Source organism: Agelaius phoeniceus, chromosome 9 (assembly GCF_051311805.1).
Source record: "Agelaius phoeniceus isolate bAgePho1 chromosome 9, bAgePho1.hap1, whole genome shotgun sequence".
NCBI lineage: Eukaryota > Metazoa > Chordata > Aves > Passeriformes > Icteridae > Agelaius > Agelaius phoeniceus.
Genome location: NC_135273.1, coordinates 21,289,153 through 21,314,697, shown reverse-complemented (window position 1 = coordinate 21,314,697; position 25,545 = coordinate 21,289,153). Strand labels below are relative to the sequence as shown.

The window sequence follows — 25,545 nt, the reverse complement described above, 5'->3', positions numbered from 1 at the left end:
CACACAGCCGAAAACCACGAGCAGACAGGAGTGTCACAGCAAAATTCAGCTACTGCTGGGAGCTGGAAACAGCTTAAAAATCTGCTTCTCAGAGACACCTACTCCCAAATCAATGTTTTGTGGAAGGTCCTATGGCAATATCTTGTGCTCAGAATCTAACCCTTCATAATCAGCACTATTCAGCTCCTATTTGTTTTTTTAATATAGGTGTCGGAAGAAAACATACTCCTGAGAAGCCATCCAGAACAAAAGAAGCAACCTGTGAACTGTTACCCTTCTATGTTTGGAGTTCCTCTCCATCTCTTTAAAGGCCATCCCCCACAAATTAATTACCAGACTCAGGCAGATGGAATCAAGTACTTTTCCATTAAAGTTTGTTTTGTTTGAAACAAAACCAAGTAAAATAAATCCTTTAGTATGATAGGGAAGAATTTGTGAGCTTTCATGCAATGTTCTGTATCAAGTCAAAGATCTGAACGAACAGCAAGTACTAGCAACTGTTTTAATAATACACCAGTAGCTGAACATTTACTGCAAACCAACATTTCAAGTTATCCTAAGAGCTAACATTTTTTGTCATACAAAACATCACATCCTCTGTTTTGATATTATATGAACAAGTTGAGAAGACACAGGTTCAAAAGGGTAAATATCAAAACAGCTGAGTATTCAGACAGGACAGTTCAATACAGACAGGTCAGCTCAACGCTGCAAGTTCAGAGGTATGACCATGAGTGCAAGGCAGAAATAGGTGAGGTGAAAGTGTGAGCTTATTAAGACTTACAATTCCTAAAACTGTAATTCATGTTACTATTTTTTCCATAACTATTCTGTGTGCCTCTGAACTGTTCTTATCTATGTCAGTGGGAAGAAGGTCAAAGATAGAGGACCTTAAATAGGTGTTAGTATCCTCTTTGAAAGCCCTTTTGAATCAGCTTCAAACGACCCCAATCCCAAGATCCACACAAACATTATTTAAAAAAAAAAGACTAGCTGTAACTTGACATGCTCAGATCTCTGAACAACCTGCTACATTCTCTTTTCTTTGTCAGAGTAAAGGAAAGCTTTCTTCGTGATGAACAGAGTAAGCCAAAGATTCTCTCATTATTGTTACAAGAAATAATGCCAGCTCTCATTCCTCTCCACATCCTCAAGTAAACCCAACACAGGAGGCCCAAAAACCTTTCGCTCCTTTATAGAAAGCTTCACAGAAGAGGTTAGGGCTAAACAAATGCCCTTCATGAATAAAAGGAAAGGTAAAGATGACTGCATTACAGTCAGACCTACAAAAGGCACCCTTTGAGTGAATTAATTTGCTAACACTTATTTTACCTGTGCCAGTTGCCAGTAACCCCCTTAAGTGGAGGTTCTGTGTATGAAGTGGACTACTTATGAGCAGAGTGAAAGCATAAGCAAGAGAAAGAGAACTGAAGTACCCTTAAAAGCAAGACTTGTATGTGCAGAGGGCATCAGTCTTGAATACCAATTGAATGAATAAATTTGTCAGTAGGTTAAGTGGCTTAGAAGATCATTAACAACTCTGTATTGTTCTTGGTTTTATAAGCAATATCTTAAGTTATTTAAATTTACATTTTAAAAAACTATTCAATAAATGACACTGAGAAGTAAATTGTTTATACAACTGTAACTGCTGAATGAACTCCCTTCAGGAACTGCCTTTACCTTCTGGTGTTTAATGCTGACAGCACATGAATACTGGGTTGTAAATATATCTGCTGTGCACATTAGACATTACCTGCTTGCCTTACAGGCTCCATGTACTCTACAAGACCAAACTGACAAGACAGGAAGATGGACCAGGAGGTTTTGCCTAATATAATGAGTACACTGAATATTCTCAGAATCTTTATATGGCACTGAGGCCAAGCAGAACAGACAGATGGCATCCATACCATTAAGCTCTGACTCTCAGCTGGGGTGTTAACCTGGCTGTTAACATAATCCTCCCAGCCTCATGGCTCAGGAAGATTGTTATCACACTTGGAAAGTGACAGATGCCCTGGACGAAAACTGTATCAGGGACGGTTTTAGCGGTTTTAGAGTAGATAAAGTTCCAGAGCCCAAGAGCTTTTCCTATCATTATTTTATTCATACCTACAAATGACAGCCTAGCAGTACTAAACAACATGAACAAAAGTGAAACAGGGAGCTGAATACTGAGAAGCCAAAAAGACACATCTAAGAAATCACTGCAAGTGCTGTGTTTGCTCAGGTCAGTGGTCATGACACACATAAGATACAAAAGATGCAAGCTGTATTTGTCTGACAGGAGCAGCAAATTGTCACTGCTGTTCATTTGCTAAAGCATGCTGTATAACAGGGAATTAACCAAATAAGACTTAGAAGAAAACAACCCTAACAGGTGAAGAAGATTATTATTAAATTTGGTGGCAATAGCTGGTTAGTCATATATACAGAAATTGCATAAGGAAGGGCACATTACCTACCAAGCATCAAACACAAATGTACCTATTACAGCACACTTCAAAAAGCTAAGCCCAAGATACAGTAATCTGCTAAATATCTACTGTGACTCAAAACAGCAGTAAACAAGGGAAAAATAAAATTTCTTTAAAAGAAGATAGAACTGACTGATAAAAATGCTGGCACTGGAAACAAGGCCTCCATTAAGGAAGCCACAAGGCTCTCTCTGTGCCTCAACAACAGCATGACAAGCCTTTGCCTTCTACTGCCTGGGCCATGGGTTTGGAGCAATCACTGCTGAAGACCAAGGCAAGAAAGCCATGGAGTACCTCAGCCTTCTTCATATACTGAGTAACCAGGTCCCCCATTTCCTTCCAGACAGGGCTCACTTTTCCCTATTCTTCCTCCTATCATCAATGCATCTATAGATTTTTCTTGTTTCCCTCAATGTCCCCAGGCAGATTTAACTTCAGCAGATGGCTTTCCATGTTCACTAATGCCCTCTAAATACAGCTTTGTTTAAAAAATACTTACTATCATTCTTAACCATGTTTAGCCTTGCCTTTTCACTGTTTTCAATGTTATCTGGAATAAAGATGCTCCTCAGTTAAAACAGCCTTAGCTTCTGTATCTGAAGTGACATGTCTGCTTTCTTTTGCCATTCTGATAAATGTACAGTGTCTTAAAGCTATATAAAAGTGATGCCAAGAAATCCAAAGAGGATGATTTTCTTGGAATAATCTTAAGTCAACTAAGCTTGATTCAAAATCCATCTTCATTCCCCCCTCATCTAAATCTCAGCTTGACAGAATGCTCCTTATTAGTTATTTGGGAGAGGCCAAACTCAAGCCTTGGGGTCAGCAACATAATCAATCATCAAGAAAAGAACAGAAAATAAGCAGCAGCAGTCAGGCTCCCTCACAGATTTACAGCTACCACAGACACTTGAAATTCATTCCTAAAGAAAAAAAAAAAAAAGAAGAAGAAGAAGGGGAAAAAAAAGAAGAAGAAGAAGGCAACTCAACCTTTCATCTGGACACAGTGCATCTGTGAACATCACCCAAAACAATGAGGAGACTGACACAGTGTTCTGTACTGGGGTACACAAGTCAGTCAAGCACAGAAAACCCCACAGCATAGAATGATTCAGCTGGGCACCACATTTAACAAACTAAAGAGGCCTATTTTACACAGATCCTTGAATCTTCATAAGTGTAGTTTGAGAAGACACCTTTGCAATAAAGTCAATTAAAAAAAACACTGTTCCTCTCCACCTTTGCTCTTGTATTTTCACCTTCCACTGTTTGCCACAGCCCCAGCAGTAACAAAAGAGTACTTTCAGGATTGCAAAGTGAGAAAGGAAGTACTCTTAATTAAAGCAAATTTTATCTTAAAAAAAACCCCATGGTCCCACTTCATCTACACCTCAATTCTGTTTACAGACCACAGCAAAGCGTGACTGTGAACAACTCTTTAGAAGTGTGTTTCTTCCTAGACTGTATTTCTGTTATATTTCAGTATTTGTTAGGGCAAACTGTAGAACATCTTAACATCAGATTTTGGAAAATAACAGTGCAAGAGCTGTTTACTGAATGTGTTCATAATTTCACAGACAATCTAACTTTTAAAATGCTATTTCTACTTCATATTAATTTTTGATTAAAGTAGTTAGACATTAAAAAAAATCCATATGATTGTCTTAAAGCATTTAGCAAAAAGTAACTTTTACCAGAAAGTAACATTTACCAAAATGTTACTTTCTGGCCAACAAATGATTTCTCATAAAGAGATTAAGACTATCACTGTTATACAAACACATACTACACAAGTGGATCCAACCACTTACAGCCTCTTGCAGCTCAGGCCTAGCTCTAAACTGCAGGCAGGTATCAGACAGTGGCTCTCAGCACTTCCAGAAGCATACCAGAACCTAAATGCCCCATGTGAACACACTTCCTCTGGTCTCTCCTAACACATTTGTTTCATTATATTATCCACCTTTACATTTTTTTTGAAATTGCTTTGTTTTCCAGAAGTCAATTCATTAATTATTAGAAGAATTTAAGTTTTCTCAGTTCAGGATCTATGTCTTGTTTCCATCTGAATAGTTTAAAATCCTCTTTAACACCTTACTTTAAGAGAAGTCTACACAGGTACTTACCAGCAAGTAAGCCTACACAACACAAACTGTGTGAATTCATCATAATGAAGAAGAAAAACACATTTTCATTACTGCTACCCTCTTTTGCCCTCACAGCACTTTTCTGTTAATAGTTTGCCAATGTTTCCATTTTCAAGTATGCTTTAAAGAAGAAATCAGACCATTTCTGTACTGTAATGGCTTTTGCTCATTTACCTCATTCCAACTTCCTCCCAAAAAATGAAAGCACTTCAATCAAGAAAGCCTTTCACCTTTTCTGAGGCTCTTCCTTTACTGATATACTAGTTTTTCAGAGGCCCTGTAAAAACCTGAGGCAGCATTTTTAGTCTATTCCACCACTTATTATCAACATGTTTATTGTATTTAAAAAGTTATTCATCTTGTAAACAGGGTAGACATTTTCCCAAATGCTACTATCTTACCAGCAATATGTTGCCCTGAATGAGAGGCTGCATGTTAGTCCATTACTGGTTTTAAGTTTTGCTCTATTAGATTTATTTGCATGGCTGCACAAACATGGTGCTTCACCAAAAAATCACTGCTTTTCAGGTTTCCACAAAGGAATAGCCTAATTTGCTGTTAAAGCAGAAAGCCTGGAAACACTACAGGGAGACTCACAGATAAGTGAGTTATAAAATAGATCTTTTGGCACAGCAACATTTTCAAACCTTCTTGATACATTAAAACACCACAAAGCCACTTTGAAAGATGAAACTAGAAGAGATTATTGTCCAACTAGACATGGAAACCCAGACTGACTCCTTCTGAAGATACTGCAAAAACCCAAGACATAGTTTTCTCACTCTTATGCATTACTAAGTCCAAAATTGTCTAAAAGGAATTGTTGCTTTTAATCAAAAATAACCTTTTGTCTCTATCAGAAGACAGAGCTTTTCAATTACAGGAGCCAGAAGGAAGTTGGAAATAACTAGCTGATCCTAGAAGTGTAAATGCTGTTTGAATTGAGCATATTAAAAAATAAGGGTTTTATTTTTGAGCTGTATGCTCATCTTCAAGCTTAGCAGAAAGCCAAATCTTTTCCTTTGACAGAAACATTGATTTTACAGGCTACACCAGCTCTTTAACAAACTTGATGGAAGAACAAAACTGCACTAACCACCAGAAGAAAATCTTATCCTTTTCAGTCTCCTTAAGCTGTGCCTAAAGACTAACCTAGGTTCCATGGAATGCAGTTTTTTCAGCTTGTTTCAAAAGTATCTCAGAACTGCTGGGTGTAAGAAATAAACACACTGTCCCCATTCTCATTACTAGAGGTTTATGTTACCTGTAGACATTTGTGGGACAGAAAGCTTCTCTGCCTACAGCAGCTCTCTGGGCTCAATGCACAAGGCTTACCACTTCTGCATGGCTGGGCACTAAGCACTGAACATCTTCTACATTTCCATAGAGAGATGCAGATCTTCTGAAACAAGTGCAGACTGGAAGGAATTCAAGAATGCACTTTACAAAGCTATGCATCTTTTTTTTGCCCATTCAGTGCCTCATCACCATCCCTCACTTCTCAAGGAAAGTGCACACAGGATCATGTATAACAAACACTTTTGAGGACATCTGTACTAACTCCCCACACACTTTCAGCCCAGAATATTTCTGGGCTTTTGTGCTCAAAAGCCCCTCAGTGGTTAATGTGAACATGAGATTGTAGCTATTTGCAGTCAAGAGGACAGGATTAGAACTGAGAGCAAAGAAACAGGCTTTAGTTCCAGATCTTCAGTCAAGTTCTTCAAAGCTTGAACCACAAATAAACACTATTAAGAAGCAATGTAGGCTAATGAATGTTGCCACTAACCAAGCAAAAGAGTGGCTACCAATTATAAAACATCACTAATGGTACTGACCTCCTTTATCACTGCCTCTGATACTTACTGATGAGGAACTTACTCATTTAGGAGGAAAGAAATATTTTTCCTTAACAGCTTTCCCTTACTTGTAGAGCAATTTTTTTTGTTCCTCTTATCCTTTGGAAACTTGCCTTCCCTGTGCTATACCTTAGCCTGTTGCAGTGCTATTACTGCTGCTGCCCTGCTGCTTCTGCACATCAGGACTTGAAGATTTACTCACCTGTTTGAACAGAACAATAAACAAAACCCAACACTTGACCAGGAAACATACCAGATCTGGGGAAGTGAGCAAACAAGGACACTTAACAGAGCCGATTTTCCTACACCTCAATAGAATTTCTCAGGTAATATAAATTCTATTTGTTTCTTCCACTGTCAGACTTGAATTGTCTTTCCCTATTATGGTTTTGTCACAAAAAAAATCTGAGCTACACATGCTAAATCCTAAAGGTGAATCAGGGGTTAAGTCAAGCTAAGGAAAAAAAAAATCCAGCCTTTTCAAGTTGCATGCAATAAGTGATAGCAAAGTTGAAAAAGTTAGCACTGACTTTCCCACACAGACAAATGAACCAAAAAAAAAACCCAAAACAAAGAATGCATTTAGCTCAAACAGAATCCCAGCATCCTTCAATATGTTTCATCTCTTGAGCAAGAAGAATAATTTCACAATGAACAGATAAACCGAATAAAACCAAGGAATTCTGAAGGGGAAGAAGAAACTGCTACAATCAGTTGGACCAGAAACAGCCTCAAGATAAGTAACAAAAGACTACCAAGGACTTTGCTCCTCAGCATTAGGCCCAGTTGTTTCTGTAATGCAAATGAACTGTCAACATCCTAGCCAGCACAGTTGGAAAGGTTTATCCTAACAGTCACATGCATTTCTTTTCTTCCAGCTGCTGGCTAGGCCTCCAGCATGGAATTTGCAATCCAGTATGCAGAAATGTGACTGTGACAAGATGAGCTTTGTGAAGAAGGATGAATCAAAAGACAACTTTAAACTTACAGAAAACAAATATGAAATACTGCTGTATTTCATTCTAGTAATAATGAACTCTGTGTTAGATATGCCAAATAAAGAAATACTAGTATGTTCTGGCACTGCAGTCTAATGAATAGAAATAGAAAGCATATGAAGATTGCAGGCTTTGCAAGAGCTCAAATCAGGAAAGCAAAGAAAAATGTCTTGCATAGAGAAGCTGCTAAAGTTTATAAAATAAATGGATCTGCAGAGAGAGAAGCTCCAACACTGTGGCTTCAATGCTTGCACTGTCCCTAGCAGAGCAGCAATACAGGCTGAGCTGACAGGGCCAGCCAGAGGCTCACCCAAATGCAAGCACAGGAAAGCAATCCTTGGGACAGGAACCATAGCTGTGCATCACTGCAAGGGACTGAAACAAACCCACAATGGGCTCTTAGGCAATAAAACCCTCTTTCTGCTTGATTTCTGGAGCAACTTCAGCTGGAGCCTACTTGCCCAAAAACTTGACTTAGAGCAAATATAAAAGATGGATGCAGAAGTCAATTATTCTCCCTCAGACAAAACCCTGTAATCACAATCCTGTAAATCCCACAGAATACAAGAACAACAAAGAAATGAAAACAAAACAAACAGCCCAGACCCAAAAAGTTTGGCAGGAGCTTTCAGTCCTGTAAAAGGCAGGAAGGTATAAATGTAACAAGCAAATTAAGACCTTTATTCATTTTCAGGAAATGCTTTACATGTTAGCTACACTCCAAGTGAAAATCAGATTCCCTATGCCTATGTAAAAAAATCAACCAACTGCTACAAAATAGTATTTAATAAAGCATACTTAGTGTAAACAAGTGTAGTGCAGACTTCATGTAAACCATTTTGTCTTCAGTATAACATGCTTCAAGAAAATAGAACAGGTTAAAATGATTGTCTTAGAGTGAATTCAACAAAATGAAGCAGTATCAAGTCTTGAGTTTTACAAATCAATAGTTTAACCATTTGATAAAATACTTACAACTAAACTCTTAATTTCTAAACAGCCCAACAAGTTTCTATCGCAGTCAAAATCTCTAACTTTCCCACAATTTATAATAATAAAAAAAATTCTTACCAGGCTTTAAAAACACCATTAGAGAGAACATTTTTTAATTTTAGCAACATTTCTATTGAAATGATGAATGATATATAGAAAACTAGAAATTAAATTAGTGCTGAAGCCACTCAGAACAGCAACGTCAGGCATTTTACAGCATGCCTGCTTCTCACAAGAGTTAATTTCCTCTTTTAAAAACTGCTCTTTCCCATAGGTGAGATTATAGATTCCTGAAGAGAGACCAACAGACCTTTATATTGGTGTCTACAGTGTAAGAAATACTGCTATTATCAGTTTGGATATGAAATACAGGTAAGTTTAAATCTAGTTAAGAAAATGTTAAGGTGAAAAACTAAAAGTCAGTGGTCAGAAGACAAATACGTATTTTTCCTTTAGCAAAATGAAAGAATTTATTTTCCCTTGCTAGTTACAGCACGACCATATAAGACTCATCTGTGAAAATTAAATTAGCTCAAGACAAAAGAATGCATCACAATCTAAACAAACAAATGCATTTCACTTACCAAAAAGAAGCAAATTTTTACCACAAACTACATTTTCAGCAGACTGCTGACAAAGCAGAAGTTGTGTAGTGGCTTAAAGGCTGTGTTCTTTCTAGCCTATCAAGTGTCTGGATATATACAAAATAATGTGAGCAGTCAACTGCTTGCACACAGTTTTTAAAGTCTTCCCTTCTGTGGTTTGCAACCATCATTTTCTGAAAATTACTTGCTCAGTTACGTTTTTATTATTATAGTCTAAATACTGTTCTGGTTACTGTTATAAAAAAAGACAAGTACCAGTGACTGCTTCACAGATTTCAAAATAGAGCAGTTTACAAGCATTACCCACATAACAAATGAAGACTTAACATTCAGAGCATAAAATTTATCTTGCTATGACTTTATGAGAACATGACAGTCTAGATAATGTCACTGGAAAAGAATGCTTTAAACTATGATAAACTTGGTCGGTTCAAGTTTAGAATAATAACTGGGGGGGTTTATATCATATCTTCTCAGACCAGTTAGAGCAATTTATACTCAGGAGACCACAAGTGAACAGGAAGAGTAAAGCACAAAGAAGATGGGAGTTAGTCCAAAAGCAGAAACACATCAAATTACAAGAAAAAGAGTAAATAATTCATTTGGAAGGGTTTTCCTGTAAAAAAGGTTTTGGGGTCACTGATTCAAATGAAGCTATGCCCCATTTCATGGCATTCAGCCTCCCTCCTGAAAAAAGATACAAATACATTGTAGGAAAATTAGCCTTGAAAGTTTTCCCTTCCCTTCTACATCTAGGGAAAACCAGCCACAAGCAGTTCCCTCACTGCCTTTTAGGTAGTTTGCACCTTACTCACAGTACAGAGCCAGACTTTGTCAGTCATCTCTTGGTTCCTCATTCTGTTGGCAAATCAAACAGTCTGATTGCCAGGTGGTTAAGGGAACTTCTGTCCAGAAAACAAAGGGGAAGTACTGAAGGACTGCCTGTGTGCTACTGAAGTGGTGGTCTGGTGGCCACAGAGAAGCCAAAGGTGTCTCTGGGCTGTGCCCAGTTTGTACAGCTGCAGCCCTCACCTGTTATCTGAATGTGTCTGCAAAGAGGAGGGTCTAAGAATAGCACCAGAGAAGCTCCAAGCAAGTTATGACATAAAACCTAAAGATTCAAACAACCCCATGTACTTCCAGATTTTTCCAACAGGACAAGAAGGCCAGAAGATCCTATTGATTTTCCCAGGCTGAGAAGCACAAGGCACAGTGGCAGAGCACACATCCAGAGAGACACAGCATACTCATACCCTGACCTTCTGTGGAATTGACAGGTTTCATGGCTGTGCCATCAGTTTTGTATTTATAACCATTGCAAATTCAACCAGAATAACATTTGTTGAGAGTGCCTTTTTTTTTTTCAAGAGGGAGAGAGTGATACCACAGAGTAAGAAACAAAGGAAAAGCCAGGAAGTACTTACCAGTGCCCACTTAAGAGCTCCTCATCTCCTTTGCAAAAAAGAAAGGATTCTAATCTTAAAACAGGGCAAATTTCTACCTAAGTAAGCTTAAAGTTGTCTCCACAGATCAAGAAATACATGGCACTTCTCACAGCCTTTGCTAAAAGGTTGCAGAAGGCACACAATGGAACAGCTGCTGTGTTCCAGTCCAGTGACAGCTACATTTCAGTGGTGGATTAAGTGGTCCAGAACCATTTTTACCTAACTCACAGGGGTATAGTGAAGGCTGTTTATGAAGCCATGCAATGATGGGACATACTAAGTATCTTTATACACTGTAGCACAGTCATGCTGGGTACAACACTGCAAGAACAGAACTTGAAAACTCTACAGTTACAAATTATTGTCTTTGTCCTGCTGTTACATTACAATGTATTATTATTTGCATTTTAATGTTCTTGCATACACCTTCAGGGCAGGAATCCTATTATCAGAACTATCTCTACCCTCATGTAATTCTACAGTGTCTTATAAAACATAATAGTGAAAAGCAACCACATACAATATACACTAACTGCTTATCATCCTCCCTCTAAATTACAGTAGAAAGATGGATTCAGGAGTAATGAGGACACTCAACTGAGAAGTTTCCTTAGATAATTTTGTTTGGAGTTCCCTTGTACAAAAAGATTTGGGGAATAACAAGTCTATATTTAAACCAGTGTGCCTGAAGCCTTCTAACAGGTCAGACAGCTCAGCAAAATAAAGCAGCAAGTACGTGTACAGCCACTAACACCTACACCCTTTCTGGTAACATTTTCACTAAGAAAGTGATGAACACGAAAACCAAAATACTTTTCTTCCATGGGGCAATTCTTCAATTAAAGCTTTTTTTTTTTTTTTTTGGCTAAAAAGAGATCCAAGCTAAAAATATTAAAATGGAGAGAATGCCTCCGACTAACACCTTCTTAGCTATAATCACAAATAATTGCCTCTTCTTATACTAATGAGCAAAGCAAAATGGAAAGTAATTTAGACAATTCATTCAGGGTAATAGCTTTGTGAGCTAATATTACTGCCGAGAGATCCATTCTCAATTTCCTCGAGTACAATAACAGAGCAGCACTAAGTTTTTCACTTCAGGGAGCTTTTCAATCCTATGTAAATATAAACAGAAATCCCATTATCTATTGATAAAAACAACAGAGTGAGTTAAATAAAGTTTCATATGTTACACTTTCATATAACAGCCATCAGCTCCTTGGATCACAAGTGTAAATAAAACACTTCACTTACTGAAATCAATGAGAAACCTTCCAAATCCTTGCCTTTGGTATTGGGGCATGATCATTATGCAGGAGACATTGTACTTCTGCTGGCAAAGCTTTTCCTGTGGGAAGGAGAAACAGATCAAGTATGTCAAAGCACTGCTGAAGTGGGCAATTGCCTGCACCTGCTACTGTCCTTGTAAAATATCCCAATAAGGTGAACAGATGCATGGGTTCAGTACCAAAGTCAAATAATTCCATGTTAATGTCTAATTTTAAGAAAGAAATATCAAACATACCCTTCAGGGTTGTCCACCATTTTTTTTTCACTGTCTCTGGCTTGGGGGGGAGGGGGAGGGAAATGTGGGGGGAGCAGTAGGTCACCTCTGATGCATTGAGCATTTTGCATGTAATCACCCTCTTTTATACAATTTATTAGTATTGTTGCTGCTACTGGTCAATTTCTTATCTAATAGCTATTTCCAGTAAATTGTTATTCCAACCCATAACCTCTGCATTTTGCCTCTCTCTGTCACTGGAGGGAGTGGGGAGTGGCTGCATGGGGTTCAATTTCCAGCTGGGCTTAAACCACAACCATGAGGAAAAGGCTGAGGTACTTCATGCCTTCTTTGCCTGAGTCCTTAACAGCAAGACCAGGGTACCCAGCTCCCTGAGCAGGAAGACAGAAACAGGGAGCCCCTGTGATCCACAAGAAAATGCTAGAGTGACCTGTCATGCCACTTAAAATATCTACAAGTCCACAGAGCCCAAGTGAACTGTTGGAAGAGCTCAGGGAGACACTGTCCACCATTTACCAGCAGTTCTGGTTAACCATAAAGGTCCCAGTTGACTGGAGGTTAGCAACTCTAAACCAAATAAAAAGTGGCAGAAAGAGGATTTGGGGAACTGCAGGTCTGTCAGCCTGACCTCTTGGGCCAGGGGAAGGTCACAGAGCAGATGATTTTGACTGCCATCATGTGGCACATGCAGGACAACCAGGGAATCAGGTCCAACCAGCTTGAGAGGCAGGTGCTGCCTGACTAACCTGATCTCCTTCCATGACAGGGTGACCCACTTGGAGGAGGAGGAGGGAAAGGCTGTGGGTATGTTCTACTTGGGCTTTTCTCTTATCCCCAGTAAGCAGTGATGGGTTGAGAGGAAATGGCCTCAAGTTGCATCAAGGGAGGTTCAGATTGCATGTTAGGAAAACTTGCTTCACTGAGAGGGTAACAAAGCATTGGAACAGGCTGCTCATGGAAGTGGTAGAATTGCCATCTCTGGAAATGTTCAAAGTACTTGTAAATGTGGCACCTGGGAACACTGTTTAGTAGCAACCGTGGCAGTGCTGGGGTAACAGTTGACTCAGTTGGACTCAATGATCTCAAAGGTATTTTCTAACATGAACCATTCTATGATAAGGAACCAAAAAATCAAGAGACTCACCTTAAGGTACAACACCTTAAGTACATGGAGAAAATATCTGGCTAAATAAAAGTTGACATGTCTGCCATAGGAAGTTCTGAGTGACATTAAAGGCAGTGTAAATTGTGCCTACAGGTATCACTTAAATTCCAGCAAAGCCCGCCTCTCAGAAGGATGTGGCCAGACACCCAAGAGATTACTTCATAATATCCAGATACTCTGACAAGGTTTCTCCCACAAATCACTTATTCAAGACAGAAAATACATAGTCAATAGGAGGTAGCAATACTAGGACCAGGAAGTAGTGAGTTTCTGAGTAACTGTACCTATTCAATAGAGCCCTTAGGGGCAAATTATGGACAATAATGGAAGCTTTTCCCATTGCAGGCACATCTAACTAAAGTTCTCCATTTTCCTTGGTCATCTTTGTCAAGATAGTTCACTTAGGTATTATTTCTGTCAATAGCAGCCATCTATTACTTGAAAATCAGTACTACAACTGAGACATCCACTCTAAACAAGGCAAGCACCACGAAGTCAGGCAATGGATTTTTACATGGGAGCAGCAAGTAACTGGATTAGATCAGACTGCACACAAGAGAGCAACAGCACTGCCCATTTACATCTAAATAGCCAGCTGGAACTGCCAGCAGTCAAGCCATGAAAACACATCAACATTCCAAATACCTGCAACTTTTACAAGTTAGATTTGGCATACTAATGCAAAAATGTTGGGGAAGGAAAAAGATTTAAATATTCAACTGAAACCACAACAAATTCGGGAAACAAAATCCCCAAACAAGTAAAAGCCTACCCCCATCCACTGAATTTGCATCAGTCAGAGGCAAGAAAGTACAATATATTTGAGACAATGCACATAATATTCAAGATCTACAGAGAGGCTTTCAAGCTTATGGGGTTTTTTCCGACTTCTGATTTTTCTTTGCTTTTGGGAGAAGCACTAAGGAGAGCAGGATATTACAAATATTAAACAAACCCACTTTTAAAATTTTTACCTTAGAGAAATATCCAACTAAATGGCAGCCTTTCTCATCATTTTTTGTAAGTACATAGAAGAGGAATGGTTCAACATCATAATACAACGTTTTGTGGTCCAGAAAGAGCTTAGCTAACAAACAAAGATTCTGACAATAAATTTTGCTCACATTTCCATCAACCTAGAAAAGCAAGACAGATGTAGTTATTTCCATGGCACCAACAAGTTAGGACAAAACAACTTATTCAATCAGTTGTATCCGAGAAGGAAACATGAACATTGTGGTGTTACAAGAAACAAACAAACAAAACACATCAAGGTTCAAAAGAGAAATGCCCCCGTTTCTTCTTAAAGAAGAATCCTCCAGTAGGTGCTAATTACTTTCCATTTTTAAGTAACCTCTGAGTATGTGGATTTATTAAATAAAGTAACTTCACCTTTTAGCTGCTCAAGACCAACTTACCTCTTTCATTTTATTCCTGGAATGAAAATGAGTATGACTGGGTATGACTGGCCAATAACAAAAATGCACTAGTTAAAACTGCCTTAATTTTTGGTTTGCTAGAAGGCAGTGGAGTACAGCAACTTTTAAAAAAATCCCACACAAAGAAGTGTATTATGTTGAATCCTTAAGATGTAAGGCCAATAAATGAGTAGCAAATTACATATCAATCACATCAATGTTTTGGATAAATTAGACAAGACAAAATTTCCATGCCAGGCTAAAATGCTATTGAGCGAGAGAGGTAAATTTCCTGGCTAAATACTACAATTAGTCTAGGTATATTATGAGTGAAAAGAGTCAAGCTGTGATTCAGACAGCTACAGAAAAGCCAGACGCAAATGCAGATTTCCTAGATCAATTAGGTACTTCCTGAAAGGCTCAGTCAAAGGCAACACATTTTTGAAATAATCTTAATAGAAAGGTTTGCCTGTACTGATGTTTTTGATAATGACAGTAGCTGTATTTCATTCAGAGAGAGACAAATGACAGGAACTGTGCAGAAAATGAAGCCATCTTCTATTCTAATTTGTTTTGAGTAAGAATCCTAGTTACAAATCTAAGCAAAACCCATCCTTTTGGATATATTTAGGGATTTAAGGGAACATCAGTAGTATAGCTCCATTAAGTGGATTGAAGAAAAAACATTCAATGAATAACTACTGCTCCTTAAGGCATCAGGATAAACTTGTATACAGCTCTTAAGAGCCTACTGAATACATCAAACTCTCTCACAGCACACTCCATTGTCCAGGTGCTTTCTATTACTTTTCACACTTATCAGCAAGTGTGCAAATTAAATGTGAACACTAAGTAAGCAGAAATCACCACTGGCTAAGCCTGAAAATGCAAATTATTTGAGCTGTCTTTTTTAGTCAGAACATTTGTACAGAAATGTAAAAAAATTCTTAAATTTCAGGCAAACACAGCTTGCTCGTCAGTTTTAAAAGTGAGAAGCAGGGAAAGAAGAGGAACAGCAAGCTCAAAAGGAAGCATCTGTCAAAAGTTGCTTGGCTACAGCATAATAGTAAGCTATGTCAAAGTCTGCTCTCAAATCTGTCAAAGTCATCCTCTGGGCAGAGGTACATAAATCACAAAATGCCAAACTTATTTCCATTCCTCTCAAGAACACAAAGCATGAAGGAAACCACAAACTCTTCATTCTGCCTAAAAGAAAATGGTTGCACAGAATTCTTGAAAGGATCTATGAAGAAGGACATCAACTAATGACTAAGTTTCTACAGCAGTCAGTGACAACTGACATTAACCTTTGAAATAAAAAGACCCGAACCAACTACATTTATTTCAGAAGGGTTAACACAAGTGCTTACTGAATCACCCAAAATGGACAAAGGGAACAAAAGCAGTGGAGAAAGAGTTGGGACATTGCTTTCACAATACTTTGTTTTCCATGTGTTTCTTGCAGCAATCCCCCACCTTCCCATCCCTTTCTCAGTATTTTCTTAAGAATTTTTCATTTACATATTAGCAGTAGTTAATAGAAATAAATGAGAAAGCACAATTTGCCTATTGTATGCTCCACAGTTCTTAACACCTGCTAACAGAGAAAATCAAGTTAAACAGTCCATGGCAATTTCATTCTTGATAGGAAAAGAGGTTTACAACCTAATTTACAACCTAAGTCTTTTGCTGGCAGTTCTTCAATATTTATAAAAACTGCTCAAGTCAGGAAGGACACAATCTTGATGCAAATAGTTATTTTTTTAATAGCACAAGCATAACCAAATTAACCAAATACAAAGATCTTGTTCTAACTTAAAAAAAGACTTCCAGAGTGCATCTACCATTATTTGAACAGATAATGGCAATGACAAAGAAAATACAATTTGAAAATACAAGTTTGAAAAAGGATATGACATCTGCAATTAAAGAGAAGTTATCAATACATGCATCTCAATAATACTGTGGAGAAAAGAAGTCCTAGTAACCACCAGTCTTCTGTGTTATCACTGCCTGTAATAATGCTTGAGAAACTGGAAAATTAGGGCATAGTTTTAACTGCAGGTCTGCTATTAGAAACACAGAATTCTCTTGTCCAGGATATACATAAAACCTCACATTCAAAATAAGTCATCTCCCAAAAGAAAAACATAGATTAATAAAACATAGATGAATAAATCCAAAGTTGAAGTTGTAGGATTTTTTTGTATCTCAGGGCAAGCTTCTCAAACATCCAAAATGAAGGCAGAAGCACTCAGGAGCTACATTTGTGATTTCACAACACACAAGAAGATGCTTTACTTGCTTTTATACTTTGGGAGCACCTACATTATGATAAGACTTCTCCCTACACCCAAGACTCTCAAGCAGCCAGAAATGAAGGGGTGTCAAGGGGTACTTTTGCTGAGAAGGGAAAGGCAAACCAATCCAAGATGAGAACTGCAAAGGAAGCCCTAAGATTCATGCCAGTCAAGTATCTTAAGAGCTTGGCTAAGGCATGAAGTACAAGTAAAGAACAAATCATGAAAGAACATGGCAGAGTAGAACAGACTTGGGAAGATGGATTTGTTTTTGCAGTATCAGCAGAATCTCAACTTGGTTTTGCAGTATAAAAAGAATCTCCAAGGAAGTACTTAAGGATGTTCAAGTTCTCACTAGTTCTACAGCTAGTCTATAACATCTACAAACTGGTTATTTTCCAAAAGTTTATACTTTTGATACACCTACCTCAAATACTGAAAGGTCATTTCTTCTGTAGATTTCATTGGCTGGAGGATGAAACCAGCCACATTTCTCTGAGTGCCTCAACAAAATGTTTTTACTTTTCATGTATTTAAGACAGAATTCACACAGGTAAAGCTTTGGTAATCTGTAGGAAAATTAAGAAGATATTTTATACAAAAAGTTTGTTACATTCCATAAACAAAGTCACCACAAATGAAAACCCTTTCCATTCAAATATAAGGTATCATACATAAATGCTGCTAAAGCATAACTAAATAAGTATATAGAACATTAGAGTGAATGATTAAACATTCACACACTACTCATCAGAAACAATCAGCTTCAATCAATCAATCAACCACAGTGAACCTAATTCCACAGAGTTGTGCTGTGGTCAGTTTGTGGTTCAGCCTCTGGCAGATCTCAGTTACTTCCCCCTTCCCACCCTAGCTTTTCCTGTGGTCTCAATCAAAGTAAGCACACTGGAGTAATACTTCAAATTTCATCTTTCCTGTTTCTAATAAATATAAAGGAAGCCCAAATCAGGATACAGGGGATCTCCTTTCCTTCAATTTTCCTTATTTTGCTTCTGGGGAAGGCTCAGAGATGACTTTTCTTCCCACTATCTTCCAAATACTTGGGCAAGACACCAAACTGGTAGGATTTCACCCCTCACCTCCACCTATACTATCACTTTACTACAGAAGCCAACCCAAAGAGTTCACATAAATGCAAAACATCTCCTCTCCACCATCTCCACAGCACAGGCAACACAGACAAGTGCAGTTCTCCAGGGAGGATCCAGTTCAGACTACATGCAAGTTACCCACATGCCCTGTGTTCTACACACCATCATAAACCACTCCCTTTGGTAATTTTTATGGCTACTTACCTTCATTTTTAAATTACTGAATCAGTGGAAGATTGTTCTAGAAATTAATTAGTCTGCAAAGTTTTAGAGCAGAGGACAATCTTTATCTGCTCTGAAGTTACTAGCACATGCTGGCATTACAGCCGTGGTTTGCACTGTTCCACTATCCTAAGGAAGTTCATCAACAACATAAAAAGTAGTTTGAACTATTTGTTCAATGATGTAATCCCACTGCACTCAACTGAGAGCCACAGTGCCTCCTACAGTGTCATCCCACTCTAGCCTCATACCAATAATTAGCCATCATTATGCTTCTAAGATTCATTTACTTGATGGAATAGGTAACTCACCCTTTCACAATAAATTGAAGGAAAAAAACCAAAACAAAAATAAAGAATTAACACTACAAAAACTGTGTTTATAATAGGAAATGGAAACGCTCTCCACACTTGTTTAGCCCTTGATTTATATATGATGGATACATGACATATCCCTCATTCCCACCACACAAACAAAAGGCAGTTTAGAGTATACCACTATGCAACAGCCTTGTGGAACAGATCACATTGCATGCTATAGTAGTAGAGCTTGATCAACATCATACAGTTCTGAATATCTTCCAGTGTGCCACAGAGACAACAGATTAATAAAACATTGATTTTCAGCACACAAAAAACTCTGCAGAGATCTGCTGAGCACATGTACTAGTTCAGGTTCTCTGCCTGACTCCAAGGTACAGCCTTGCAAAGATGGTCAGAAATGGGATGTTGTTACCATAACTTGCCCACTTTTATTTCATTTATTTTGCATGATATCTCCCCCGGTCCTTAGAAAAAAGGAGGCTAACAAACACTGGACCACAACCAAAAGCAATTTGTTTAAAGTGCCAAAAGTCAGACATACCTCATTGCAATGGTGTAAGAAAAAACAAACAAACAAACAACAACAAACCAAAAAAACCCCAAATAAATAAGTGAAAACAAAACCAACAAAACAAAACCACAAAAATAAACCTTGAACAAAACCACACAGATACACGCTACATATTGACATTTCTACAGGACTAGGAAAACGACTTTTTATTGCATCTTTGATTTAGAACTAGCAAAAAAAGAATGACAAATCCCTGTTCTCAGTTATAATTACAAAAGCATATTTACTTTTAAAGGCTTTAAATTATAAACAGTTACAAAAGAGTAAAAATAAGTTGCAATGTTCACATCAGAAAAAATGCCAACCATGTATGGCAATCTTGACAACTTGCTACCTTGCATATTCCTGTGGGTAAGGTGAAGAGTACCAGGTCTGGATCTCATATTTTCCAAACTCAATCACTGAAGGGTATCGCCCACTTGTTTCACCAGTGTTTTTACACCCAATTTTCTGTCAGGTGCAATTAAAAAAAAAGTATTAGTTATAGAAAAGTAGAAGAAATTTCAGCTTTATATAAGCAATTTCACCCACTGAAAGCATGAGAAACCTGAAATATCCAGATCAGTTGCTTAAAGCTCTTTAAACCCTGACAGAGGACAGAGTTTTCACACAGAAAATAGAAACAGCAAAAGCCCAGCCAAAGAAGAGGCACAACAGCCTCAAATCCTATTCTCTCACAGCACCTAGTGTGATGACATCCCTATAATTCTGGTGCAAACTTAAAGCTGTCCTTTTCTCAAAAGAATAAGAGAAAAGGTATCAGCACAACCCTTCAAGAATTTACCTCAAATAGCCACGAATATGCTAACACTTTGATTTCAGCTATAACACTGCATTTAAGCTGATCAGAAAATGATTGCTAGGCTCTTAAGGGATGGCAAAATATAGAGTAGTAAAAAAGGTGGGGGAAACCAAGCAATTTCTATGTCAACTTTTAGAAACCTTACCACCTAACATTTTCAGGGACTGCATATGAAAGATAAAGAAAGCAAGTAGTGGGAACTGTTTCCATGAGGAAGCAGAAGTACAAGCTAATAATGAAACTGAATCTTTAAACTCAATTTGAATTTGTTGGTTAACATGCTGTGAAAGAAGACTGCAAAAAAGTCACTGCTTAATGTCAGTTCTTGTACACTAAACCTGAAAAAAAAACCTGACTTGTATTACTGAAAAAAGTACAACACACAGCCATTTATGAAGTCATTTTAAGAAAGCAACAATTGAAACATTACATTCACCCACCTTCTGACCTGGGTTCTCACAGACACTGGTTGTTCATTTCACAGACACAGAAAAGTAGAAGTCTGGTTCACTAGTCTGATTCAGCTCAAATATTATCATTGCTAGATAAAGTCTACAGTATTTAAACTCAAAGTGTGGTGACTAATCAAGTAAAATGAATTTATGGACTCACTGAACCTGGCTTTCTGCCAAGCAGTATTTTCTGGGACTGACTTAGCTTTTCAGAATATCCACTTCATTTGCAGAGGAAAATCATTACTGACCAATATCCTCTCAGTCCTGACCAGGACATCAGCTACTTTTCAATTCTATGTTTGATCCTGTAGTCCTGTTTCCAAAATGCTCAAGTCTATCTTTCAAAATCTCTCTTAAGTGTCACTTATCATGTGATCCATTCCAGCACAATGCCTTGTCTTCTATCTGCATATACAGGGTCTCCCAAACAGAATTCACAGCAAGCATGATGCATTAGATTAAAAGGAACATATTAGAAATGAAGATGAAGAAACTTTTTATTTACAGTTTATATTTACAGAAATAACTATATTTTGGCAACATGATTCTTACCTCCAGGGAAAGTTCTCGGGCCTGCTTAAACACTTCCAAATCCTCCTGTGTAACAGTGTCCTTGCTTCCCAACAGAAATACATCCGTATTTTCTTGTTTGATGCTTAGTTTGATTTCAGTATCTGTTATTTAAAACCAGCAAAAAGTTTATTCACAGACATGAAGGTTATATGTGCACTAGCACAGTGATACTACTAAACAGGATTGCAACTATGGCTGTTAAGAACTCCCCATTTTAACCAAATTTGGGATTACTAAGTAACAGAAGTGAACCCTTCACCCCCCCCTTCTTTTGTAGTTTGCTGCTGCACAAGGTATTTTTTGGTACTTGCTTGTCTGTCTGTATAAGCCTTTATAGTCCAGTTCAACAAAACTAGTTTTGAACTTCATGAAATGGAGCATATTTGATTGCTAGAACTACGCCACCTGATAAATTCCAGTATACTCTGGAAGGTAAAAAATATACACAAGAGAAAAAAAGTGGCCCTTAAAACTTGAAGACTAATGCTAAACTAAGTCTGCATTGAAACATTATAAATTAAAAGGTTTTTTTTCTCAAATAAAAGTAATAAAAAGGTAGTTCACAGCAGTAGAGATCAAGTGTATTGGAGACTGTAGCACGATGGAACTGTTGATGAAAAAGCAATGGAGCAGAGGGGAATGAATTGAAATGCCCACTGTTATAAGCACTGACAGCACACAACCATGATGACAGCACTACTGCCACAGGAAGGGCAGGGGGAGAACAAGGAGGTGGCATGACAAGTGGCTACTCATGCGCTACTACACAGCCAGAAGCAACATTATGAAGGCATTTGGGGCTCCTAGTGTCACTACAGATGCAAAAAATAAAAAAAGTGGTGTGGTATTAGTCAGGGGGAAAAAAAAAAAAACAACCAAAAAATGTTTTGGAGATTTAGTCAGCATTAGATAAAAGGTCAAAGTTTTGTTGTTTTTGTATGAAAGTGAAGTAAGAACAAGAGAAATAGCTAAGACCTATGTGATAAGAGTTTTGGTTTTGGACGGGACGCAGGTTTGGTTGGCGCTTCGACCTTTGCTTACCATCATCCTGATCAGGTTTAATCCTTCCGTCTGTCAAGCTCCCCTTCCCTGGTGAGGGGGTCCCCATCTGAGGGGTCATTTTATACTTTAATCTGCCTAGAATCCTGTGCTTTTTAAAGAAAGCTGTTCTCCTGAGGTGAGAAATTGCTTTAAAAGCATGTCCTCTAGACACACCCCATCCAGAGGCACAGGCATGAGACACAAACCTACTCCTAACCTCTTTCTTTCCACAGAAATGACTTTTAGATGTTGATGTGGAAGGCAATTCTGGTTTACTACACAAGTGCGTGAGGGGTGCATAGCTTGGGTGACTCTTTTTTCGAGACTGTTCATGAGTGGTATAGATATGAGAGAGTCCATCAAAGAGTCCCTTTAGCTGACTGCTGCTAGGAAGGCTACTAAAGGAGGGTATGCTTGACTGACTGGAAGAACTTTGGGGAGAGTTAAAAGAAGTCAAAATGCTGGATTTTTGAGAACTGGGGCTCTGACCAGAGATAGGGACTGGGGGTAGAAGTGAAGAAGGTGGAGGTTTTAGCTTTTGTGTGGTACCTGTAGCCAACACAAGAGAAGTGCATGACTGTTTCTGAGAGACCTTTTTCCTTGGACGATAGTGCTTTGAAAAGTCTATTATTTCACCTCGTGATCTGCGACCATCAGGTGATGGTGTAAAGAACTTAGTAAGGCCATCAATGAGACCTTTGGTTTTCTTGTTAACTTTAAGTGTAGAGGCAGATATGTAGGTGGAGGTGGTGGTGATTTTGGTGGTGGCACCAGGCCGAGTGGGGTCTGTAACAGGCAATCTGCTGCTTGAATCCTTCACAGATGCAGCATGACCAGATGAAGGTGTGGTACAGACTTTAGTCTTTTGACCCCTACCAGGTGACCCCCTTCCTGTGAATGCATTCACGGATCCTTCATCACTGGTTACAGACCTATGCAAAAATTTGAAAAATAAAAATCAGCATTCAAAATCTTTACTGTCAAATAGCACTATAGTTTATACAAGTTACCTGGAGCACTGTACTCAAAAATCTCTAAAGAAATTTCAAGACACATACATTCTGGAAATACATTTCACTCTATGACATAAGAATCACCTTTTTTTTTTTCCACTTCTCCTTTTTGTTCCCCCTCCCCTCTTATCTCTACAAGACAGTCCAAAGACATATAAAAAGTGCTGGCATAGCAAGATCTTCCTAGTATACAGCCTTCTCATATACTTTTAGGCATAGCCAAAGTGTGCCTCTTTGGAAAAAATATCATTACATCATGTTTGTACAACAACTGCTCCATCACCATAGAGTTTATTGTACACACAGAGAAGATGAATGTTTTCACTGTTAATATGATATCAAAACAGTTAACTTCAGACTACATTTGCTTAAACTGTAGAGAAAATCTATTAATCCTTCAAAGCAAACAGTCAATCTTGAAGAAACTGCTTTTTTTCCCCCACACTCTTGTTGGATTATGTAAAACATGGCAATAACAGTTACCACCAAAGACCTAAAAGCCAAACAAGGTAGTTTATTAAGAGCATTACAACAGAACCAAAGAAATAGACTCTTTAGACATTAAAAATAGCAAAAAAACAGAAATAGCAAAGGAAAGAGCAAGACTAACCAAGGTGCATTTGCAGAAAAGCCATGAACTAATCAGGCCTAACACAGACAGTGTTAGGAAAAAACAGAGTAGTGAATCTTATTTAAATGCTAGGAAGAAAAAGAGCATACTGAAAGCCAACACTTGTGAGAATAGAATTAGAGGTTTAACTAGTTGCTAATAACTGAAGAGAGGAACTACACTGCAGAGTAGTATATTCTAGCATACAGAAACAGAACTTTTGAGAATATCTGCAGTAAAAGAAATAGTTATCAGGACATACAATCAAATTACAAAGCCAAAGAAAGTACACAGTGGTATCACAGGCTTTCTTTCATTCCCTTTTCCATCCTGTCCTTTGAAGTTCACTTATTTACTTTGCAGCAGAAAGTTTTCTTCCACAGACTTCTACCCTCTTAATTGAGATACTGAAGTAATTAATTGCACAAGGTTACTTCTAATTAGGGATTCAACAGCCAAGGGCTACTATCTGGTTACTGACATCCAAGGGCTCACCAGCTTAAGAACCAGCCCTTCTTCCACCCACACATCCTTAAATGTGGTTAGTTCCTAAGAGGCAACAAAACCAAGAACTTCTAAATCTTTTGAATCCTTTGGGGTCATACACATAAGTCCATCCCAAGACCTGTTCTCAGTGCCAGATGTGGGAACCACCAGCAGTGCCAGAGGCCAGCACACACCTGGTTTAAGTTAATCTTACACAGTAATTTGCCTGTGAAGGGCTTCCAACAGATGGTCAACAGGCAAAAAAGTATTCCAGTACCACTCAAAAGATTTTCTTTGTACTATACAAGGAGTAAACGGCATTGACTAACCTTCCTGTATTTCATGTGACTACACACTTTTTATGTTTGACACTATTGTCTTCCATACTCCACAATCACTTTTAAATAGGATTTCATGCCAAGAGTCTCTTCTCATATTCTATCTCTAACCACTAGTTTTCCAAAGCAAGATTACTTTGTTTTATTTATGAGACACTGAAGTACTAGAAATGTGCTGGCAGTATTGAAAATATTTATTTTACAAAGTGCTTCCCAAGCACTCCTGTAACATGCTCATGCAACTCACACGCTACAAAGAAAACCTTTCTGAAAATGTTAATAATCTTCATATAATACTAAAAGAACTTCTGCATCCTTTAGCATGATGTTCACTATAAAAGTTGCAGCTCAACATCTCAAGAGCAAAACATAACAGGAAAACCCTCATAACATTCCCAACCTTTCTATTACATGTATGAGAAAGGAGGAGAAGCAGAATTAGTGTCCAGGGGTACATTGCTGCTAAATCCACCCCTTGGGAACATGCATGACTGCAGAGAAGAAAGATGGCAGGACTGTATTAGAACCGGTCCTGGTTCTGGTCAGGGCAGGGTTAATTTTTGCAGTAGCCAAGGGGAACATGTCCAGGACCCAGTGGTTATTCTGTACCACCTCAGGGACAGGAAAAGGGGCTCTCTTCAAGGAGAAGGGGTTCTCTGCAGTCAGGTAAGCAGGGAGCAGCTGGGTAACACCATGTCAATCACATGTGAATTGTTTTGCCTGTCTTGTACACTTTGTTATTGGTACTGTAGCTGTTACTGTTTGCTTTCTTTACTCACTCCTGTTTCCAGTAAATTGTTCTTATCTCAGCCTGGATCTTTACTTTTTGTGCCTTCAATTCTCCTCTCCAGACACTGGCAGGAGGAGGGGGAAGCAAGAGAGCAGGGAGTCTCAGCAGTAGCACTCAACTGAGGAGTATCAGTCCTGAACCACAGGAGAGCCCTAACCTCCAGCTGAAGGTTTATCTGTTTTCAAGGGTAAATAAAACCAGAGGTAGAACTAAAGCCCAAGGCATAGCTAGAGATATAGGGAATATTTTTATTATGCACACAGAGTGATATATA

The 25,545-nt window shown here is 38.3% G+C and overlaps 1 protein-coding gene across 7 annotated transcripts in view; it reads right to left on the bottom strand.

Moving 5' to 3' along the window:
- Window positions 1–25,545, bottom strand: part of KAT6B (lysine acetyltransferase 6B) — a 103,582-nt gene that overhangs the window by 20,605 nt on the left and 57,432 nt on the right. For 5 of the 7 annotated variants that reach the window (XM_077183233.1, XM_054637292.2, XM_054637295.2 and 2 more), the window contains exons 7-12: window positions 22,035–22,966; window positions 20,973–21,094; window positions 19,498–19,613; window positions 17,363–17,504; window positions 14,192–14,353; window positions 11,782–11,875 (exon numbers count right to left, since the gene is read on the bottom strand). In XM_077183233.1, the coding sequence (XP_077039348.1) occupies window positions 11,782–11,875; window positions 14,192–14,353; window positions 17,363–17,504; window positions 19,498–19,613; window positions 20,973–21,094; window positions 22,035–22,966 (1,568 nt within the window). The remainder of the gene's footprint in view (window positions 1–11,781; window positions 11,876–14,191; window positions 14,354–17,362; window positions 17,505–19,497; window positions 19,614–20,972; window positions 21,095–22,034; window positions 22,967–25,545) is intronic. The other 2 variants (XM_077183235.1, XM_077183236.1) reach the window with 2 other exon arrangements.